The sequence below is a fragment of the Scaptodrosophila lebanonensis genome, unplaced genomic scaffold (assembly GCF_003285725.1).
Source record: "Scaptodrosophila lebanonensis strain 11010-0011.00,11010-0021.00 unplaced genomic scaffold, SlebRS2 tig00000080-arrow-pilon, whole genome shotgun sequence".
Taxonomy (NCBI): Eukaryota; Metazoa; Arthropoda; class Insecta; order Diptera; family Drosophilidae; genus Scaptodrosophila; species Scaptodrosophila lebanonensis.
The window spans coordinates 5,661,089-5,681,736 of record NW_022060561.1 but is presented as its reverse complement, the minus strand read 5'-3'; the positions used below and the strand labels follow the sequence as shown (position 1 = coordinate 5,681,736).

The following is a 20,648-nucleotide window of genomic DNA, read 5'->3' as shown; positions in this document are numbered from 1 at the left end:
TCTGCTTACATATTCCGATATTTGATACCTCAACTTGTTTATTCTATTGTAGCTACTAATTCGTTATGAATATTTTCATAATATCATAGCAGAAAACATTTGTATACCTTTAATCCGTACGTGAAATAATATCATGTGTCTGATAGAGGTGTGGACACAAAGTAGGGATGTAGAAAAACATCGATGTATCGAGCATCGACGATGTTTTTACCACGATGCATCGATGTTTTCCGATTTTTTTTTGCTAACGATGCATCGTCGATCGATCGATGTTTGTCCAAACATCGAACATTATTATACTCTGTACATGAAATGTACATGAAGGAGGCGTGGCAGACCCCACAAAGTATATATATTCTTGATCAGCGTGACAAGACGAGTCGATCTAGCCCTGTCTGTCTGTCTGTCCGTCTGCCAGTCTGTCCGTATGAACATTCGTATAATCGCCTATATCTCGGAGACTATAAGACCTAGGAACACCAAATTTTAGTCCCAGATGCCTTATGTGAATACGCAGAAAATGTATATTTTGGAATTCCCCTCCCTCCCCCCTCTACCCCGCAAATCGTAACTCCCGTAATTCTTGGAATTTCGAACTAAAATTTTGGAAATACCCCCAGTTGGTTATTATGTGTCCGTATGCCAAATTTCATTATGATAGACCGATTTAACAAGAAGTTATAGCCATAAATATATTTGCTGATGCAGCGCTGCTGCAGCGCTGCTCAAGCGCTGCCCGTGGCTGTTGTTGTTGTTGCTGTTTGGTTGACTGCGAAAATGCTTACACAGACAGGAATTGATACGCATAGGCATGCATACACTCACACAGACGCAATTGCTATGTAAATGTGCAATTATAAACCCTTTACGTGAGTTCGAATACCGAGAGAGGTAAAATCGATCAAATTTTTTTTTTATTTTCTTAAATTTTTTATTTTCTATAATTATTGTAAACATATGTACAGAGTATTTCAAAGTCGGGACACCCGACTTTAGCTTTTTTACTTGTTTTTAATAATTTAATTTAAAAAAAAAAATTTTTTTTTTTCTTTTTTGTGGCTATTTTACTGCCGGGCTTGCTCGACTGTAGCGTTCTATCTTGTTTTTGCTTCACTCTGCGCACCTCTTGCAAAAATTGGGTGCTTATGTTATTAAATGGTTTGGTTTGGTATATGTACAGTGCTGCCATTTTTTTTAACAAAAAAAAAGCTGTTTCTAACTAGAAGCAAGGGCAAAAAAAAATCGTTTTTATGGTTTTACCAATTTATTTTTTTCTAAGTTAATATTTAATATGTTTTTTACATTAACTCCATTATCTCATCAAGTTCTGCGGGATTTACTTCAGATTCGCAATCGTACGACATGGACGTACCAATCATGCGTAAATAATTTTTAGGCACTTCGTAGTCAAAGCAGCATTTCCCAAGTCTTCACAAACCATACCTGTATATACACATTAAAATTAGTAATTTCCTTTCACTCACAATAAAACTTTACCTTATGAGTAAAATACTGTTGAGTGTGCTCAGGTTAATGGAATTCCTCAGTTTTGACTTGATCAGATTAACCTGGCTAAACACGCGCTCAATTTCCGCATTTGACCACGGCAATGACAGCATTTGAATGGCAATAGCTGCTACCTCAAGAAATCTGCGGCTGCCACCAGAATCTTTGTAACAGAAAACCTCTGTCCAAAACTTTGACGTGTTGCTGGTATTTTCCCATTTAATCAAATGAATATCGCTATATTGGCGTTCAATTTCAGAAATGTTTTCTACTTTCAGGTACTCCAAAATTTCGCTTATCCCTTTTTTCTTAGCGCACAATATTTTGTCGACAGAAAAAACGTCAACCTGCTTTAAAGTTTCAAAATTATCTGGTAGTCTGAAATTTATAATCAAATTATTTAATCGCCTCCAAAGAATAACACAATATTGCTTACCTCTGTTTTAATTGTTTAATCAGCTCAATCACGAAATTTGTGCAGCGGTCACGAAGCATTTCTTCAACATTAGAGCTAATATTTAGAGTTTTAATCTTTTTTTCAAAGTCGTATCCTTTATAAAGATTCCTATCCGCATGTTTTTCAATGTCGTCCGTTTCGAAAATATTAATTTCCGTTTCAGAAGGAATGATTGCATTTTTCAACGAATTGATTGCAAAAATTAAATCGTTAAGCAATTCTGTTGCATTGGTGTTGTTGCTTTGAAAACACTTATTAACTTTTTGCAAATCGGATAATATAGGTTTCAAAAAAATTAAATATAAATGATTAGTTTCATCACTATACATTTGATTTAACATTTGAGCTTTAAAGCATTTTTCTTTCGTTGCTGCTAATCCAAAATGCAACTTTAGTTCTTCCCACTGTTCCAATATACGAGATACTGCCAATTCTATTGAGAGCCATCTTGTGTCACTCACTTTCGGAATTTTCAATGGGGCCTTGTGTAATATAAAATAAAAAATAGTTATAATTTAGGGAACAACAATTTTACTGAAACAAGTACATACGAGGACTTTGAAAATCTACAACGTCATGAAAGACAATACACACATAAATATAATTTGCACAATAATAGTATTAATCGATCAAATAAACAGAGCACTTTTAATGTACAGTACTCACACTTACGTAAGTACATATGTTAAAACATAAATTCAATAACATACAACAGGGGAAAGCAACTCACATACCTTATCATCGTTTATACATTTATAAATTTTTTTATATTCAGTTTGGCGAGATGAACTTTTTGAAAACCAATTAAAGGTTTCGTAAATTAAAAATTCCAAATTATCTGGCATATGTTGTTTGCAAACTTCACTAACAGCAAGCTGCACAGAATGGCAGACACATTTTATTAATATAAGTGCTGGTGCTTCCTTTTTTAGTTCTGTGTAGACACTTTTGTTCCTGCCTACCATAACGTTAGCGTTATCAGTTCCAATACCTATTAGGTTTTTTATATCTAATTTATTAAGTATCAATACATTTTTAACACCTTCAACAATGCATGTTGCATTTCCAAATTCTAATGACACGAGACTAAGGAATGTGGAGACGAATACACGACGCCGGACGGAATAATAATTGATGACCACACCTAAGTATACATATTTATACATACAAAATACATATTTAAATTTAAAAAAATATAAACAATTATTAATATAAACAAATACCTAAGAGTTTTGTAATGCTGATGTCCGTTGATTCGTCAAGTAAAAGACTGAATTTTGAGTCTCCGATATCGCTGCATAAGTCTTCCAAAAAATGACGCCCCAAAACATTTTTGATGATTTTTGTGCATTTTGTGCGGTGCAGCTTTATACGCCCTGCAGTTCCACCGTCAAAATGTTTGCTGCACAAGTTGCCCAAATGATCAATTTGCGCCATTGCTGTGTGTTGAGCAATAAAGAGACACAGTGCTGCTTCCTGCTCCAAGGTTTTGGCAGGTAAACTGACAAAGTCTATTTTGTTTTTTTGTATAAAGCCACTCATTGCACTTGTGTGCTTTTTTGTAGTAGCATGAGCGCGCAAATCACTAAGTTTGGCTGTTATTGTAATCTTGCAATAACTGCAAAAAACTCTATGCTCATCCGTGTTATCCTTGCGAATCCAATCCTTAAATTCTGTGCTTTTTAGCCAAGCATCTCGGCACTTTTGCTTATATTCCTTTGACATTTTGTATTAATATTGGCGCGCACTTTGGGTATAGAGATGATAGTTTGCCCTAAACTAGTGGGGGCATTGACACATATCGATAACAATTATGATAAACCTAACAGTTTTTTATAGTTTTTGTGTGACCAGTGGCAAAAAAAGCGAGAAAAAAGCTAAACACATTTTAAAAAAATCCAGAATTCCCGCTTCCCGCAATTCACAAATTTTTCCCGCAATTGGTCTTCCAAAACAGCCAGATTTGACGGGAAAAAAGCGAAATTGGCAGCCCTGTATATGTATGTGAATGGGCGTGATGCATTTATTAGTGATAAATACACATACATATTTATCACCTTTGTGGTTAGTAGCTATAAGAGCGTGTGTCTTTATATGACTCTTGTAGACGCTGTCCAAGTTCAGTTGAATTCGGTTCTTCATGTGAGTCTTGTAGTTGCGATGATTCGCTGTCGCTGACTATGATAGGCTTTATAATACCGGTTTTATTCATAATGTTTGGATTACTAGAACCAGTGTACACGCAAAGTGAATTTGAGTCTTTGGACACTGGTGCATACTTCCTAGGCACCTATAAAACTGTACGTAGTATGAGGATCTGCTTGAATCTCAATAGCTTTAACACTGCTCTCTTATAGTCACGTGGAATGAAAACATGGATGGAAGTAAGAGAAGACTGTAGGAATCATTGGGCAGACTTGGTCACAGTGGACTCGGAAGAGGAGTTGTCGAGTCTTCTCAGCCTTATTAAATCGATGAGGTTTAAAAATGGTACTTCATTTTCAACGTCTGGAGTCCACATCTATGAACGATTAACATGGTGGTCTAACGGAAAGGATGTCACATTTTTAAAGCGAAAGCCAGACTATAAGCCAACTAAGGTCATATACTATTTAAGCCTAGTGCTTTATAATAACGAGCTTTATATGATAGATACAAATGGAGAGGATGAATTTTATATTTGTGAGTTTGTGCCTGGCTGGGTAAGAGCTTATAGATTAATATTAAATTATCCTTACGTACCCTTTTCTGTTCTGGTCATATTAATTGTTATTCGTTTGTATTTGAATACCTTGTTTAATTTCGAAAGACGACAGTATGTTAGCGATGACCAAGAATCTCTTATAGGTGTAGACAAAAGAGGGAAGGGGAGGGCCACGGCCCTCTCCTAAGATAAAAAATTGGAAATTGGAAAAAAAAATCGTAAGAGATGTTGACCTTCTAAAAGTCACTGTCTACAGTGAAAGCCCCCTTTTTATCAAATTGTGTCATTAAACGGACCAAATATTATTATAATTATTATTATTTTATCAACAATAATTATTGTTTTATTATTATTATTATTGTTTTATTATTATTATTTTCTTTTTATAATAACCCATATTGTTCAGAAAAAAACACAGTTTGTTTCATTTTTGTTCTCCCAGAGACGTTTCGCAAGTTGGTTGCGACATCTGGTTAAAGAATAGTTGTAAGCTGTATAGCAAGCAATTATTTACACAGGGTGTATAATTGCTTGGAATTTCGAACTCAAATTTTGCAAATAACACCAGTGATTAGTGATTATGTGTCCGTATGCCAAGTTTCACTATTATTGACCGATTTAACAAGAAGTTGTAGCCATAGCGCGCCGCTGCACTATGAATCGAATTTATTCGGTTTTTTTTGCGGCCACTTCATATATGAACGCGGGGCAGTAGCCTTGACATTGTCATGACCTGCCTCAACTTATATTTATGCACAAGCAATTTTGTTGATAGACTATTTATACTCTGTACATGAAATGTACAAGAGTATATTAGGTTTGCGGGAGCTGAAAAATGTAACAGGCAGAAGGAGGCGTGGCAGACCCCACAAAGTATATATATTCTTGATCAGCATGACGAGACGAGTCGATCTAGCCCTGTCTGTCTGTCTGTCCGTCTGTCCGTCCGTATGAACACCTGGATCTCAGAGACTATAAGAGATAGAGACACCAAATTTTGCACAAAGATGCGTTTTGTGTGTATTCTATACGAGTTTGTTTTATTTTTTTGATTTTCCCCCCACTTCCGCCCTATGGGGGTTTTCCCGATTTTCCATTCGTATAATCGCCTATATCTCGGAGACCATAAGACCTAGGAACACCAAATTTTAGTCCAAGGTGCCTTGTGTGAATACACAGAAAATGTATGTTTTGGAATTTACCTCCCTCCCTCCTCTCCCCCGCAAATGCGATTTTCTCTAACTCCCGTAATTCTTGGAATTTCGAACTAAAATTTTGCAAATACCCCCAGTTAGTAATTATGTGTCCGTATGCCAAGTTTCACTATGATAGACTGATTTACCAAGAAGTTATAGCCATAAATATATTTGCTGCTGCAGCGCTGCTCAAGCGCTGCCCGCGGTTGTTGTTGATGTTGCTGTTTGGTTGACTGCGAAAATGCTTACACAGACACGAATAGATGCGCATAGGCATACATACACTCACACAGACGCAATTGCTATGTAAATGTGCAATTATAAACCCTTTACGTGAGTTCGAATACCGAGAAAGGTAAAATCGATCATTGAATTTTTATACCCTGTACCCAGAGGGTACAAGGGTATATTAGTTTTGTGCGAGTGCACATGGAACACACAGAAGGAGGCTTGGTAGACCCCACAAAGTATATATATTCTTGATCAGCATGACAAGCCGAGTCGATATAGCCATGTCCGTCTGTCTGTCCGTCTGTCTGTATGAACGCAAGGATCTCCGAAAGTATAAGAGCTAGAATAACCAAACTTGGTATACAGATTCTCCTGAGACCGAGAAAGGACGAGTTTGTTCATTTTTTTCTGATCCACCCCCCACTCCCCCCTATTAACGATTTTCTATAACTCCCGTAATTCTTGGAATTGAGAACTAAAAGTTGGTAGTCACATTAGGTTAGTAGTTTCAAGTTTCATTATGATAGAATGATCGGAAAGAAAGTTATAGCCATATAACCAGGCCCAATGCACACATACATACATATGTACAAGTACACAAACACGAATAAGGCACGATTCTGATGTAAATGTATGTATGCATGCATGGAATATTTTATATTTAATTAGTTAATATTTAGTTAATTAATTAAATTAATTTAGTTAATTAATTTAAATTAATTAATTAATTAATTATATTACTTTTTTGTGGGGTGGTACAGGGTATTTAAGAGTTGAGCCTGCTCGACTTTAGCATTCCTTTCTTGTTTTTTATTATCTTAATTTTTTTTATTTTCTATAATTATTGTAAACATATGTACAGAGTATTTCAAAGTCGGGACACCCGACTTTAGCTTTTTTACTTGTTTATTCCAGTACCGCTGCCGGTTCCAAACCAAAAAAGCAAAATTAGATTTAATAACAGTGGAGTACAAAGTCAATTAGCGATATCACTCCCGGTAATCGAACCGAAAGAGGCTTTTTTGGTTTGGAACCGAAAGAGTACACAAATAGTTGAGGCGTCATTGCATATAAAGAAATTTAATCACTGTATGAACGAAATTCCAGTACCGCTCTCGGTTCCGAACCAAAAAAGCCTCTTTCGGTTCGCGAAGCGAGGAAAAGCACATAAATAATTGAGGCATCATTGCTTATTATTGTGATTTGCAATGAAAATACTCTATATGAATTTCGTAGTTTATAATCTACATAGTATGGGGTGAAAGTCTTACGGATTATGAAAACATTGAGCCGCTTTTTATTATCATATATACAGAACCTGGTTCCTATATCTTCTATATACACCAAATTATGTTTTTACACGGTTTCGATTTAACACAGTTTGAAAATTAAAAATTTTACATATGGTTGCACGCCTTTATTCCGTTTAGCACGATTCAAAATAACATATGATCAATGTATTTTTATACTCTGTACATGAAATGTACAGAAGTATATTAGGTTTGCGGGAGCTGAAAAATGTAAGAGGCAGAAGGAGGCGTGGCAGACCCCACAAAGTATATATATTCTTGATCAGCGTGACAAGACGAGTCGATCTAGCCCTGTCTGTCCGTCCGTATGAACACCTGGATCTCAGAGACTATAAGATAGAGACACTAAATTTTGCACAAAGATGCCTTATGTGTGTGATTCCCCGCCCCGCCCCCCCCCCCCCCTTCCACCCTTGGGGGTTTTCCCGATTTTCCATTCGTATAATCGCCTATATCTCGGAGACTATAAGACCTAGGAACACAAAATTTTAGTCCAAGATGCCTTGTGTGAATACGCAGAAAATGCATATTTTGGAATTTCCCTCCCACCCCCCTCTCCCCGCCAACATAGTATTTCAAGTCGTACAGTATTTCAAAGTTGGGACACCCGACGTAAGAGTTGAGCCTGCTCGACTTTACCATTCCTTTCTTGTTTTAGCTTTATTTTTTTGGGAATCTGGCTGTTTTGACTCAAAAAATTATGGCAGCACTGTACCCACATCAACGCTAGCCTGACTGCATATGTATATGTCCCTATGTTTAATCGGAAGCCTAACCTATTGTTATCGCATATTCGCATAATTCAACGTCAGCCACAAAATATGCAACGCGAAAAAAGTTGTGTATAGTTGTTAGAATATTATTTAGGCTATTTAATTTCAAGTTAAAACTTTAATATAAGATAATTCATTGTAACCAAAGACAGAGAAAGATAAGCAATCAAAAGTCCACGTATAACAAAACCTTTAATTCATAGTTCAGCATATATACTTGTAATTACATAATACTAATACATAATCTAAATAGTGTCTAGTTGTCCAGTCTACATCCAGATGACTTTTATCGGGTTAAGGACAGCTTTAAACTGTGTTATATACTCCTAATATTTCTACATATAAGAAATAAGTATAAGTAGAAATAAGTATAGTGAATGGAGATATACGAGTACGAATATTAGTAATAATATTCTGAACAACCTTAATAAAATCTTCTTCAATAATTTTTAGGAGAAACAATTTATTTATATATTTAAATATGCCTAGAAATATCGAAAATAATTCATAAAATTAAAATTAGTTAATTCGGACTTCTGACTGACTTCAAAAATCGAAAGCAATCAGCCTCAGCACGAGATGGGAAATAGCTGTAAATTGAATTGGAAGCTGTCATTTTTCAAGGACTTTCACTGTTTCTTCTCTTTCAATTTAGCAAGCTGTGGAGTTTCTCTCCTCCCCCACCTACCAAAGCTCCAATGCTCCGACAATTTTATGGCATAATGGCACAAGCGCTTAATTTAATAATTCAACATTTGTTTGCACGTTTTTTCTCGCCGTCTGCCGCAGCCTGCAGCCATAAAAGTCTGCTTGGAGCAGTCGGCAAGAAGTTTCTTGTAATACAAATAAATTTCGACTAAACGCTTTTAAACAGTCACCAACAATGCGACATCGCGCATAGCAAAAACATTTGGGCAACAGGCAAGCGGAAGTGACGACTGAGGCGATGGCACCGGGACGGCGCCCGTAATCTGGCAGAAGGGAGGGAACTTTCTGGTGGCGCAAGGACGATGGCAACGTCGGCAATTAAGTCAAATTGGTAATGACGATAGAAGTTGTAAAGTAGGTGCTGATGAGACAGATCAGGGGTCTTCAGGGGAGTGGAAAGGGGCCGAGTGACGTGATTTTATTTGTGCATTCAAAATGTACGAACATTTTAGCACGCCTAGGTTTGCCACTTCGATGAAATGGACGGCGGGGCAAATCGATAAGCTAAGTGTTTAAAAAATTCGAAATATAATAATAAGGTTTATTGGAGGGAAAGCAGAAAATCTCTAAATCAGTAAATTGAACCTTTTTTGTTGTTGTAATTGTTTTCTTCTTTATTGTGATTTGTAAGAAAAAGGACTAGAACGTAAAAGTCGTGCAAGTTAGTGCCCACAACAGCTCTTAATTAAAATAAACTTGGTTGTACTAATCATTCTTATGGAAGCTATTTTATAGTGGGCTAATTTTAATAAAGCTTCTGAATATGAGGCATTGTACAAAACTAACTAAATTAAGTTACGATATTGAAATTTTAGTATTGCGAGTGATCCTGCACCTATTGTTTCTATGGAAGCTATGTTTAGTAATCAGGAGGATATACATGGTTTGTAAAAGGCTTGCTCTGCATATGGATAGGCCAAGTTTACATACCAAGATTAATATACCTATCTGTGAAGCTTAAAAAGTTCCCACACACACACGATGAACAATCGTAGTCCCTAATCGGAGCATTAACCCTTCAGTTAATCGAACCCGTTCTGTCTGAGTAAAATAAATTCATATCAAACAGTTCGGCATATGCCATGTGGCTTTTCAGAAATATATTCGTAATAAAATATTTTATAGAGACTAGAAGCAATCTAAAAAGCAACCTCTAGTCAACAGTCATGCAACTTATTAAGTCAGTGTTGCTCAAATTTTAATAAAAGATATTCAAATTATGGATTTTTCTAATGGAAATGAAATGGAAGCTACAGTCACAGCTTTGCTTCAAAGCATTTAAATTACGTTCCTAAAATTGATTGTTTTTGTCACTAGTCACAGTAATTTAGAAGAACTTTTCTTGTGGCACTAGGAAATAATACTAATAAATAAATATGGTAAAAGAAACTTTGATTAACATTAAAAATTCCATTAAAAAATAAGAAAAGCGGGGACGACGGGAATGAGAAACGACTTAGGTATGTTTTTCCCCACTGTCTCTCTCTCTCTCTCTTTCTCTCTCTAAAGCCTGCTATTTGTCCTTCATTAAATTGAAAGTTAAATTTAGATATTAAAATTTAATTATTTAGTTATAGAGGAACCCGTTTTTGTTTAAGAAATAGAAGACTTATTGAGTGTTCTTCTGAGATCCAAGATCAACATTTGTTTCTTTTAAGAAATTTGTTTTCTCTGTCAAATGTTCCTTGAAATTCAGCACGCTTTGCACAAAACCGAGAAGACATTTATTTTTTATCCACGCAGTAGATGAAAGCTTCACATTGTGGTTTTTCGGATGGTTAAGAACTTGGCATAATTAAAGCAAAATCTGTTTCGACAAGTAGTTGACTGTTTTGGCTCTTAGCTTGATCTCAGGGCGAAGTATTTGCAGGCACGTAGTTGACTGTTTGTCTGTCTGTTGGTCCATTTGTCTTAGCCGTATGACTAAAACTTTGGCAAACTGTTCTGCTCCTTACTGTTGCTCTCTTAAGAACATCATCATCATCATCTTTATTGTCGTCATCATCGCCTTGCTCTTCCTCGGAGCGTTTCGTATGCTCATGTTGGAATTTTTATTTAATTTGTTTTGCTGTTGCTGTTGGTGTTGCTGTCATGGGGCCTTACCTTCCTGCCTCTCCCAGCGGCTTCAACTTTACTTGTTATGTGCTTGCACTTTATTGTTTGAAATTAATTCTGGCTGGCGTACATTGAACCCTCGTCTTGCACTTGTCTGCGTGCTGTTGTCAATGGCGTTTAGCATGGCATAGTCCTAGGCGAGGCGAGGTGGCGGACCATCTGCTCGGAATAAAGTGTTTTTCAATGGCTTACAACATGCTCACACATACGCTGGCCTGGGGAAAATTATTCCACAGTTTCCCCTTCAATTTCCATTCAAGCGCTTGCCAAATCAGCGCGTAAATGATGTTGGCAGCTGCACTGCATTTGTCGAACTCTTTGGTCCAAACCGTTCTACTAAATGACTGACTGAGTGACGTTCGAAGCTGTCGACAGCTTAGTGTAAGGCTAAACGGGGCAGCGCAGACAAACCAACCGAACTAGCAGCGAAAAAGACGGACTTTTGACAGTCTCTGCATACCCTTTCCGAGAACTCAACAATGAGTAGTACAGTAACAGAGAGTAGTAACACAAAGTAGTACGAAGTCTACAATTATGAGCCACATATTTTTTTCCGCAAACCCTCTTTTTTTGAGGCAATTCTAATTCGAGGCACAAACTGAAATTGTAGATCAAAGAGATGTACTTCAACATCATGCACAAGAAAGCAATTTTATATTGTATTTATATTTTCCGAATATTTGAATCAATTTGCTTAGTTAAATTTATTAAAATGCTTTTGATCGTCGTTTCAAACTGAAAACTATCTTTAACGCTTCCATTTGAATAGTTCTAGTTCAAGTTTTCTAATGTTATTTCAATATACATACATATGCATATATTCTTCTCGGAAACACTTTTTAGAGATCATAATTCGCCTCTTTCTCGTAGAAAACAATCACTTTTGTTTTTTCTTTTTTATTGCAGGAGCGTTGGGTGTATCATTTGAATTTCGCAATAAATTCATTAAAACTCACAATACTCATTTTCCGGAGCACAATTTCTGTATTTTTAAAAATTGGTATTTTGTGTTAATGGCAAGAAAAAAGATTTTCGACGACTTTATCTAAGCCTATTTTTGTAATTTATATTTATTTATTTTTGTATTAACCGACAGAGCGTACCCGATATGTGTGCTCTTCAAATAAAGACCTGAACTACTTTAAATACAAACGAGGTATGTAGAGAGCAGATAACTACAACGAGCATGTTCGACCGCTCTTGCGCTCAATCAAATGAGTTAATGCTTGGCCTCAAACGAGTGTAACGACGCTGATAGTGAATGTCGTATTTTTTCGTTGCCTTACTTTATTTATTTATGCGTTTGAATGTACACACTGCTCGTTTTAGTTGTATTTTGTTTTGATGTATTTTAGCGGCAATTGCCAATGGGTAATTGTTGTTTTATTTTAGACATTAATTAGGGAGAAGAACGGATATCTTTTTGGTATTTATGCGATTATTAAAAGGGGAGTTAATTTTCTTCAGCAGCTCAGCTCTGGGTCGCCTATTGGATATTTTCCTCTTGCATAGTGGCAATATTTGTAGGTTGTCAGTGGTCCTTTCTTTCAACCTTGACATGTCAAAGGGGGCATTGTCAAAAGAAAGGTGAAGCGATTTCCGTAAAGGAAAGTTTTCTTGCGTGGCATCTGCATCCGATTCGTTCTTTTCACCTCGAGATCGCATGGAAACAAGACGTGCTCAATCTACTCGGGCTGAACGATTAAGATTGTGGTTACCTAAGTATAACCTATAAGCCGTTCTAATTTGGCTTGTTTATTTTATTATTTCGGCACGTATTTTCGGCTGAACTTAACTTGGCATAAATTGGCGTTGTTCGTCATACCAACGGATTTTCGGCAAGGTGCCACTTCCGACCAACGGGTAAATAACATATGTTTTATTCTCGCATTTAAAGTGCAAGTGCTTTTATATCGTCATTTCAAATCGAAATGAATGTCTTCGCTCTTTTCGTGCAGAAATGGCACCAAATAAATAAATGACTTATGTATGTATGCATGTGTAGAATATTTTATTTTTAATTTCATTAATTAATTAAATTTGTTTAAATATTATTTTTTTTGGTAATTTCCTTTTTTGTGGAGAACACAGGGTATTTTATGTATTGTTTATACTCGAATTTATTCCATGTTGGAAACAAATGTATGAATTTTAGTTTATATAACAGAAATGTTTTGAATTTCTCGCTTTTCCGCGCCACAACCTCTTTTATTATTATTTTTTTAAAGTTTTTTTATGCAAATTCTTCAATAAACTTACGTGCTTTCTGCACCACCGAACACCTCATCTGTAGGAGAAATGTTTGGTTATTAGCAACTGTAAAGGGTATGTAGCTTCGGCATAGCTTTATTCGTTTTTTTTTTTTACTTTAGTATTGTTGGCCGAAGCAAACAGCGGAAGCACTAAAACCCATAAATGGTGCCGCTCGCTAGCCGGACGCCATCAACAGTAGCAAGAACAGCAGCAAGAAGGACAGCGACGGGGATGGGGACGGGGACGGGGACAGGACTTGGGAAGTTGGTTCGTTGTCAGCGCATTTGCTTGGCTAACTTATGTGGCTGAATGTCAGCGCTGTTGGCCCGATGTCCACATCCGCGTCAGTGTCGCCTCTCTGCCTCCTCTCCGTGTGTCTGTTTTGTCATTAATCACTGACAATAATGAACTTCCGCCGTTTGCAGTCGCAAAATGGTGGTCGGCGGACGAGTATTTGGAAATGGGGCACAATTCAGGGCACTTTGCAGCGAGCACAACTGCCTTTTTGCTCTCTTTTCGTTGCTATTGTTGTTGTTGTTGTTGATGATGATGCTGCTGCTGTTGTCATTAGCGCCATGTTGCAATATTTATCGTGTGACTTATGAGATAGAAACGCAAACAGTTGTAGAAAGCAACTGCAACGAGCACGACTACGAATACGAGTATCGTCCTCATCTCCCGATTTTATCGCTTCGATTTACGATTCATAAAAATGTTTGCAACTTTATAACGCAACTGTCTCTGTATATTCCCAACTTCTTCTGTTTTTTTTCCTCTTTTTTTCGTTTGGTTTCGTCTAAGCTCTGTCTGCTGTTCTGGGTTTTCTATCTGCCTGTCTATGCTCAACAGTTTTTGCTTTTTGTAGCGATTTTATGCTCGACTGCGCCCTGACTTTGCCTGCATGTGAATGGTTCATGGCTGATTTTTATGGGATTTTTGGTGAGGCAGCATACTCATATGGCGATATATGTTCATTGTGTTTGTCTGGGCTTGACCTCACATCAAAAAAGAAAAAAATATACAAGCAAATTTCACGATGTGCCGTGATAACTGGCTAGATCCGGAAAAGCACAAATAAATTACTATGCGGTGGCGATTTCCACATGGTCGACCTAACCTATTGAATGCGAAATGAAAAAAACCAAACTGAAATAGAGCCCCCATACACAAATATGTACATTTGAGCATTAAAAAATAATCAGAATTAAGGAACACTAGTGTAGGCTCTGTATCCACATTTTCACCTCTGCGGCTTTTAATTCCATAAAACGTTGCACCACTCATTCTTAGGACCATTGCACCTAGCTCTCACTTAACAGGGGGGTCGCGTTCCTAGAAAATTGTGTTAAACGAGACTTGGACTCCATATAAAATATGGGGTTGCCTGTAAGGTCCAACCATTTTCAAAATAACAAAAAGCTACTCCAAGTGATGAATATTTATCATTAACAGATTAATCTTAATAAAAAGGGAAATATTTTTAAACATAAGAAAATGTTTAAGGAGCTTAATATAAAATTTAAATGGCATTGAGGGGAATTGGCATTTAGTCTACTCGACCTGTAATTATGAGCCGTTTTCGCGTTAAACATTTTGTTTGTTGTGGTCCTCATGCTTCCAAAAGAAAGGGTTTTGCAATTGTAAAGAACCGCTGGGTATAATTTCTTCCAAAATCCATTCAATGTTTACTCCTTAAGCACTTTTAGAGATAAAATAAACAGTTCATATTTTAGCAATAAAATTGAGTCCTTTTTAAATATTTTCCACTTCTATCGTGTAAGAACGAGGTTTTCAGAGTGTTAAAGGAGAAAAAGTAGCAAATTTTTAATCGTGTTGGACCGGGTTCTTATTAAAAGAGGTCGTGTTAAGCTAGGGCTAGGTGTAGATGATATAGATACGAGTAATTAACAAATTTTAGCATATATATAAGGGTAAAATTAAATTCGTTGAATATATAATTAAAAACATATGAGTGATCGTTTCATCGATTGGTCCTATGGCACCTGTATGACAGAAGCAAGCGATGTTCTTAATACTTCACTATAATAGTGAGGGTCTCTTCATAAATCTATTTACATATGATTTTTACACCGATATAGGGCGCCTCGTTAGTAAGTTACAAGAAAATGAAAAATAATTTCCCCTATTTGCGAGTCGAATTTCCTACCACGAATGCCATTAATGGTTGTTGAAGTTCACAAATAAAAAGCGATGCAAAAACAAACGAACAAACGCTTATTCTAATATTTATTATGTACTAAAAATGTATCTAAAGCTAAATTTAATTACAAAAAAAAATTTGTTGGTAAGTTAGGATAAAAACTCAAAACTATTTTCGACCTCAAAGACTTGCCGTCTACTGATGCTGTATCTCGCAAACATATGCCATTTTCTTATCACAATGCATAGTGCCCATTACCAGTTCGGAGCCTGTAAATTCCAGATAGACGCAAAATCCTTCGGGGAATGCTTTGTCCTGTGGCTCGCCTGTCGCCCAATTCGAGTAGTTCATGGGTAGCTGGGCATGGTGCCAATAGAAATCATTCAACGTATGCTTATCGATGCTCATGTGCAGCATTCTGCCACGATGTCCGCCACTCCAGAAGGCAGGTTTGGTCTCGGCGTGAGCCTGATGCCGCATATAATCGGAAATCGCGCGCATCTCGTGCAGACTCTCAACACTCACGACACGCGCCTCCGCATCGAGAGTCTCGCAACCGAAGCCGGCATGTAACCAGTCCAGCTGTGGGCCAGCGGGACATTAGAGAGTTGGGTTTGCTTTGAAAGAAAAAAATACCAAAGACTCACTGACTCACCGTAGTGGGAACACTGAAGGTAATGCCTTTGTACGACAGCTTGTAGTACTCATAGGAGGGCTGCAAGGATGCAAAGGCTATAGTTATAGGGCTGGAACTATAACTAACTGATTCTAGACATACGCACAGCTTTGTTGGTCGAGAAGAAATAACAGTTCTCTCCGATCTGCACAAACGGCTTACTACAGCGAGCTGAAAAACGAAACGAACGCCGAGGTAACCAAAATATAAGCTCAGCTCCAAATACTCACGCTTAAAGTACATCTGATAGTTGTAGATATAGCTGGCATACAACAACAGCAGAACTATGAGGACCAATAAGAATTTTCCCAGTGTGATCATAACGCTACAAATTTCAAAACAACTAAAGCTTTCAAATGCCGGCTGTCCAGCATTTATAGTCAGCCCAAGAATCTATAGAACCGGGTGATGTTTATTCCTCGAATTTGTTGTAAACTTAAACCAAAGACAGCTGGATAGCTGCCAGTGTCGGATTACAAACAAAATGCTCAGAAACTAGAAATCTAAACACTAAACAATCTAGATATTACATATATTTGATTTGAAATTTATTTATTTATTTCATCGACAAACAAAGCTCTGGGGAGTGGAGTTTTAATTACATACATTAAAATTCTTTACAATAGTGTCCATTTCTTGATCATGATTCTACCACTAACTATATTTCACTAGGGATATCATTTTGAATTGCCGATAATTTGGTGAAACTTGGGAGATAATTGACATAAACCTAGAATTTCAAATATGATTATGGCAGATACGACGTTTGGAGGCAGATATAAAATGAACACTAAAGAATTGCGATAAAAATATCTCCAAGCGTCACGTATGAAAGCCCAATAAAGGAGAAATTTGGACTCTCCTTCCACTATAGCCTTTAAATATAAATGCTTACATACCTCAGTTTTTGGTTAGTTTACATTTTCCTCTATTTACATATGTAACATACTTACAAGTATATGCGGAAAACTGATCATTTGTGGCAGCATATGTGTAGAATATATAGTAGTTATTCATTCATTATAATAAATAAGGACAATTGTGTCCCTCCATTTGCCTGACTAAGCCATTTCCGCTCATCGAAGCGATTTCTGCATCCAAACAACACCCACATATGGATGGGTGGCATACAAGTATCTGACTGACTACTCGTATGTTGCAGAGGCGAGCAATTTGCCGTCATTTGAAAGGCACCTAGCCATATCTGGTTTCAACATCCTGGCATCCTGCACTTGACAGTTATTAGATTAACACCTAGCTGGCAATGTTGCACAAAATTGAACAAACAATAAAGCGTTCACTTAAATCTCGGCTAGACGGGGTAAACAATGGCAGCAGATGATGAGCGGGGCGGGGCGGGGCGCAACAAACGATGTTGTCAATTTCAGACAAACAACCCAACTGGCCATATACATATATAGTATACACTCATACTATACACATATGCATACCTATACATTGATAAATGTAGTATGTACTGAATAAAGTATGGCTTATGCGACCCGACCCTCAAGATGGCCGCCCCAACATCCTCGTTTGCCTGTCAACTGCCCATTTCAAGGTACATAAAAATGTGCTCTAACTTGGCTCGGAGTTGAGTTGAGTGGATGGATGGATGGTTGGATGAATGTATGGATGGTTGGATGGTTGGGTGGTTAGATGGATGATTGGAGGGAGGTATGAAGCGCACAGTTGAAAGCTGTCAGCCGTTGTTTAGATTTACGTGCCGCAGTGCAGAGGCAGCCGCCCATCAGCAGAGGTGTGACGGGGACAGGCACACCCCAACTGCCACTGCACTTTGTAACAATGCAAAACACACAAACAGACCGACACACACTTACACACACACACACACACACAGACAAGCTGATGACTTTTTGTTAATGAAAGTGTCAGCTAGACAAACGCACCCAAACCACCGCTCTGCGAACCACTCGACCAAGCATCGGGAGCGGCTTTTGTTCGATTTCATGTTTCATCCTTTTGGCTATTCGGCTGTTTGGCCAGCCGGCTCGTTGAAATGCTTTCCATTTTGGCCAATAAATTATGATCAGCCTGATTTTTAGTGCCTTTTGTAATCGGGCCTAACAGTTCGTGTCCCTCTTCCCGTTAATTTTGTTTGCCGGTATCCCATTGTTTTTGTCAAACCACACCACACTCTCTGTTCAAATTTAATTTTCATACAAATTCATTGTCACAAGCTGCCCAGGGAATCAACATTTTGACTTGCCAGCCAATATACATATGCATCTGTGTATGTGCAGTATTTATATATGTTTATTTAAGGCTTGATACTTGCCGTAGCTGATATGCTAATTCTGTGGCTTTTGTGTTGCCGGGAATTGAAAATAAAGTTGCAAAGAGCTCATGACCACAAAATATGGCAAAATAGAACAGAATAGTAATATATTTTTCATACTGTACAAGTATGTACATGAAATGTAGAAGGTGATAAATGTAACAGACAGAGTATAGTATATATATTCTTGATCAACCTGACGAGTCGATCTATGTCTGTCCGTATGAATACCTAGTTCTCACAGACTATAATTATTCTACACATCTAAATTTATTCTACACCAAGTAATCTTTTCCCCTAGTTTAAATTAAATAATATTAAATGAAATACAAAATGTATAACAGTACTTAATAATTGCAACTTAAAATATTAGAGAAGGCCTCAAAAATAATCTAAGAAAAGTACAATTAAGTCTATTAATGCATCCTACACTTTGGGAGGATATGTTTTGTAATCCCTCCCAGAGAGAAAAAGTGTGACCTGCTTCATGCTCCTGATACTTCCTGATGCTTTATAATTTGCGGGCTCCAAACTCAAGAGAAATGAATAGAAGTTTAATTGTAGCATTAGGATCATCAAGGCACCTAGCCTTGGAACTTGAAATAAAACTTCCCATTTATTATTATACCTAAACCCTCAAATTGATTTGCTCATTGCATCAAAGCTATTGTGTGCAATGGTGTTGATATGTTTTATAACATTCGGAAATGAGTTCAAACATTTCAAACATTTATCTTATCTGTGTATTTATAGATCATAAAATGCTTTTGATAAGAAAAATTTTATAAATAACAAGAGAGAACGCTACAGTCGAGCAAGCACGACAGTGTTATACCCTGTACCCAGGTAAACTTCCGTCACTGAGTTATATGCGCCCAAAGCAGCAGCAAAAAGAGGAAGAAGAAGAGCGAACTTGTTGCTGCAGTTTGGGGGGGTTGTACCAGCCAGAATTTGTTTCGCTAATAACTTTTCTTAGAATTGACCGAATTGAATAAAAAATGAATGAAAATTGAACAACAGTAGACAATTATATATAAATTATGTGTGCAAAGTTTGGTTTAGGTAGCATTTGAAATGTAGACGCTATTGACGAAATTCTGTAGCGGGGGAAGGGGGGGAAAATTCCAAAAAATAAAAAAAACTCGTCCTTACTCGGACCTAGGAGAATCTGGATGCCAACTTTGGTTATTCTAGCTATTATAGTTTCTGAGATCCTCGCGTTCATCCAGACGGACGAACAGACGGACGAACAGACGGACGGACAGACGGACGGACAGACGGACGGACAGACGGACGGACGGACGGACAGACGGGTGGACATGTCTAGATCGATTTCTCTCGTCATGCTGATCAAGAATATATATACTTTATGGGGTCGGAGATGCTTCCTTCTGTATGTTACATACTTTGCACAAACCTAATATACCCTTTTTACCCTACGGGTACAGGGTATAAAAAAAGCTTCTTAGTTTCCAGAAATGCCTTAAAATATTTAATGTCGTTCAATAAAAGCCTCAATTAAATTTCTATTAGAATAAATATCGAAAAACATCGTTAAAAACCCCTAACATTTTATATGTTTCGACAAAGACAAATATTTTTCGTTTTATCAAATTTCCCTTCCTTCAGAGTTTTATTTGTGTACATATTTAATTGATTTCTGCAATGTTTATAACTTTCAAAATTATTCAACAAAGAAGTTCAGTTAAAATTTGAGTAAAGAATGGAATTTCTGCAGTTGTAACATTAAGAATATAGCATAAGCTATTCAAAAAAGAACTATTAAAGAAGAACTATTGACCAAGACAACCAAGAATATCTACAGATGAAAAACAGATGAATTTGTGCTCCAAAATCGCTCCGGGTCATATTTGTATCCAAAACATTCTAATTCTTTAATTCTGCAACAAGAGAGCCTAATAGAAATAGTGGAAAATCTCATTTTAAAGTAAAATTTCGTTTTAGAAGTAAGTTTGTCTCAACAAAAAAGCACTTGTTTTTACAGTTGAGATACAATTGAGAGAAATTCTTGAAGTCAGCTTAACCTCAATGCTCCCATATCCTTCACTTCCTAGTCGCTTACTTAGTCGCTTATATTTATGTTGCTGTGCATATTTCAGCAATTAGCGACTGACTATACTGACTGACTGGCTCATAATCCTAAACGCTTTCGACTTAATTTACATGCTCGAGTCGGGCAGCTGTTTGGCCGAACGTAGTAGATGTATGTGTTTACTGTACTTCCGCTATTCTGCCTGC

General features: G+C 37.1%; 2 protein-coding genes across 2 annotated transcripts; one reads left to right on the top strand and one right to left on the bottom strand.

The window, feature by feature from the left end:
- The first annotated feature begins 4,082 nt into the window (after window positions 1–4,082).
- Window positions 4,083–5,019, top strand: LOC115626233. Its single transcript, XM_030521536.1, has 2 exons — window positions 4,083–4,263; window positions 4,321–5,019. The coding sequence occupies exons 1-2, from the start codon at window positions 4,144–4,146 to the stop codon at window positions 4,852–4,854; spliced, it is 654 nt and encodes a 217-aa protein (XP_030377396.1). The 5' UTR covers window positions 4,083–4,143; the 3' UTR covers window positions 4,855–5,019.
- Window positions 5,020–15,487: 10,468 nt separating this feature from the next.
- LOC115626234 lies at window positions 15,488–16,408 on the bottom strand. Its single transcript, XM_030521537.1, has 4 exons — window positions 16,321–16,408; window positions 16,197–16,261; window positions 16,070–16,129; window positions 15,488–15,996 (listed from the first exon to the last, which is right to left on the bottom strand). The coding sequence occupies exons 1-4, from the start codon at window positions 16,331–16,333 to the stop codon at window positions 15,610–15,612; spliced, it is 525 nt and encodes a 174-aa protein (XP_030377397.1). The 5' UTR covers window positions 16,334–16,408; the 3' UTR covers window positions 15,488–15,609.
- Window positions 16,409–20,648: the final 4,240 nt, after the last annotated feature.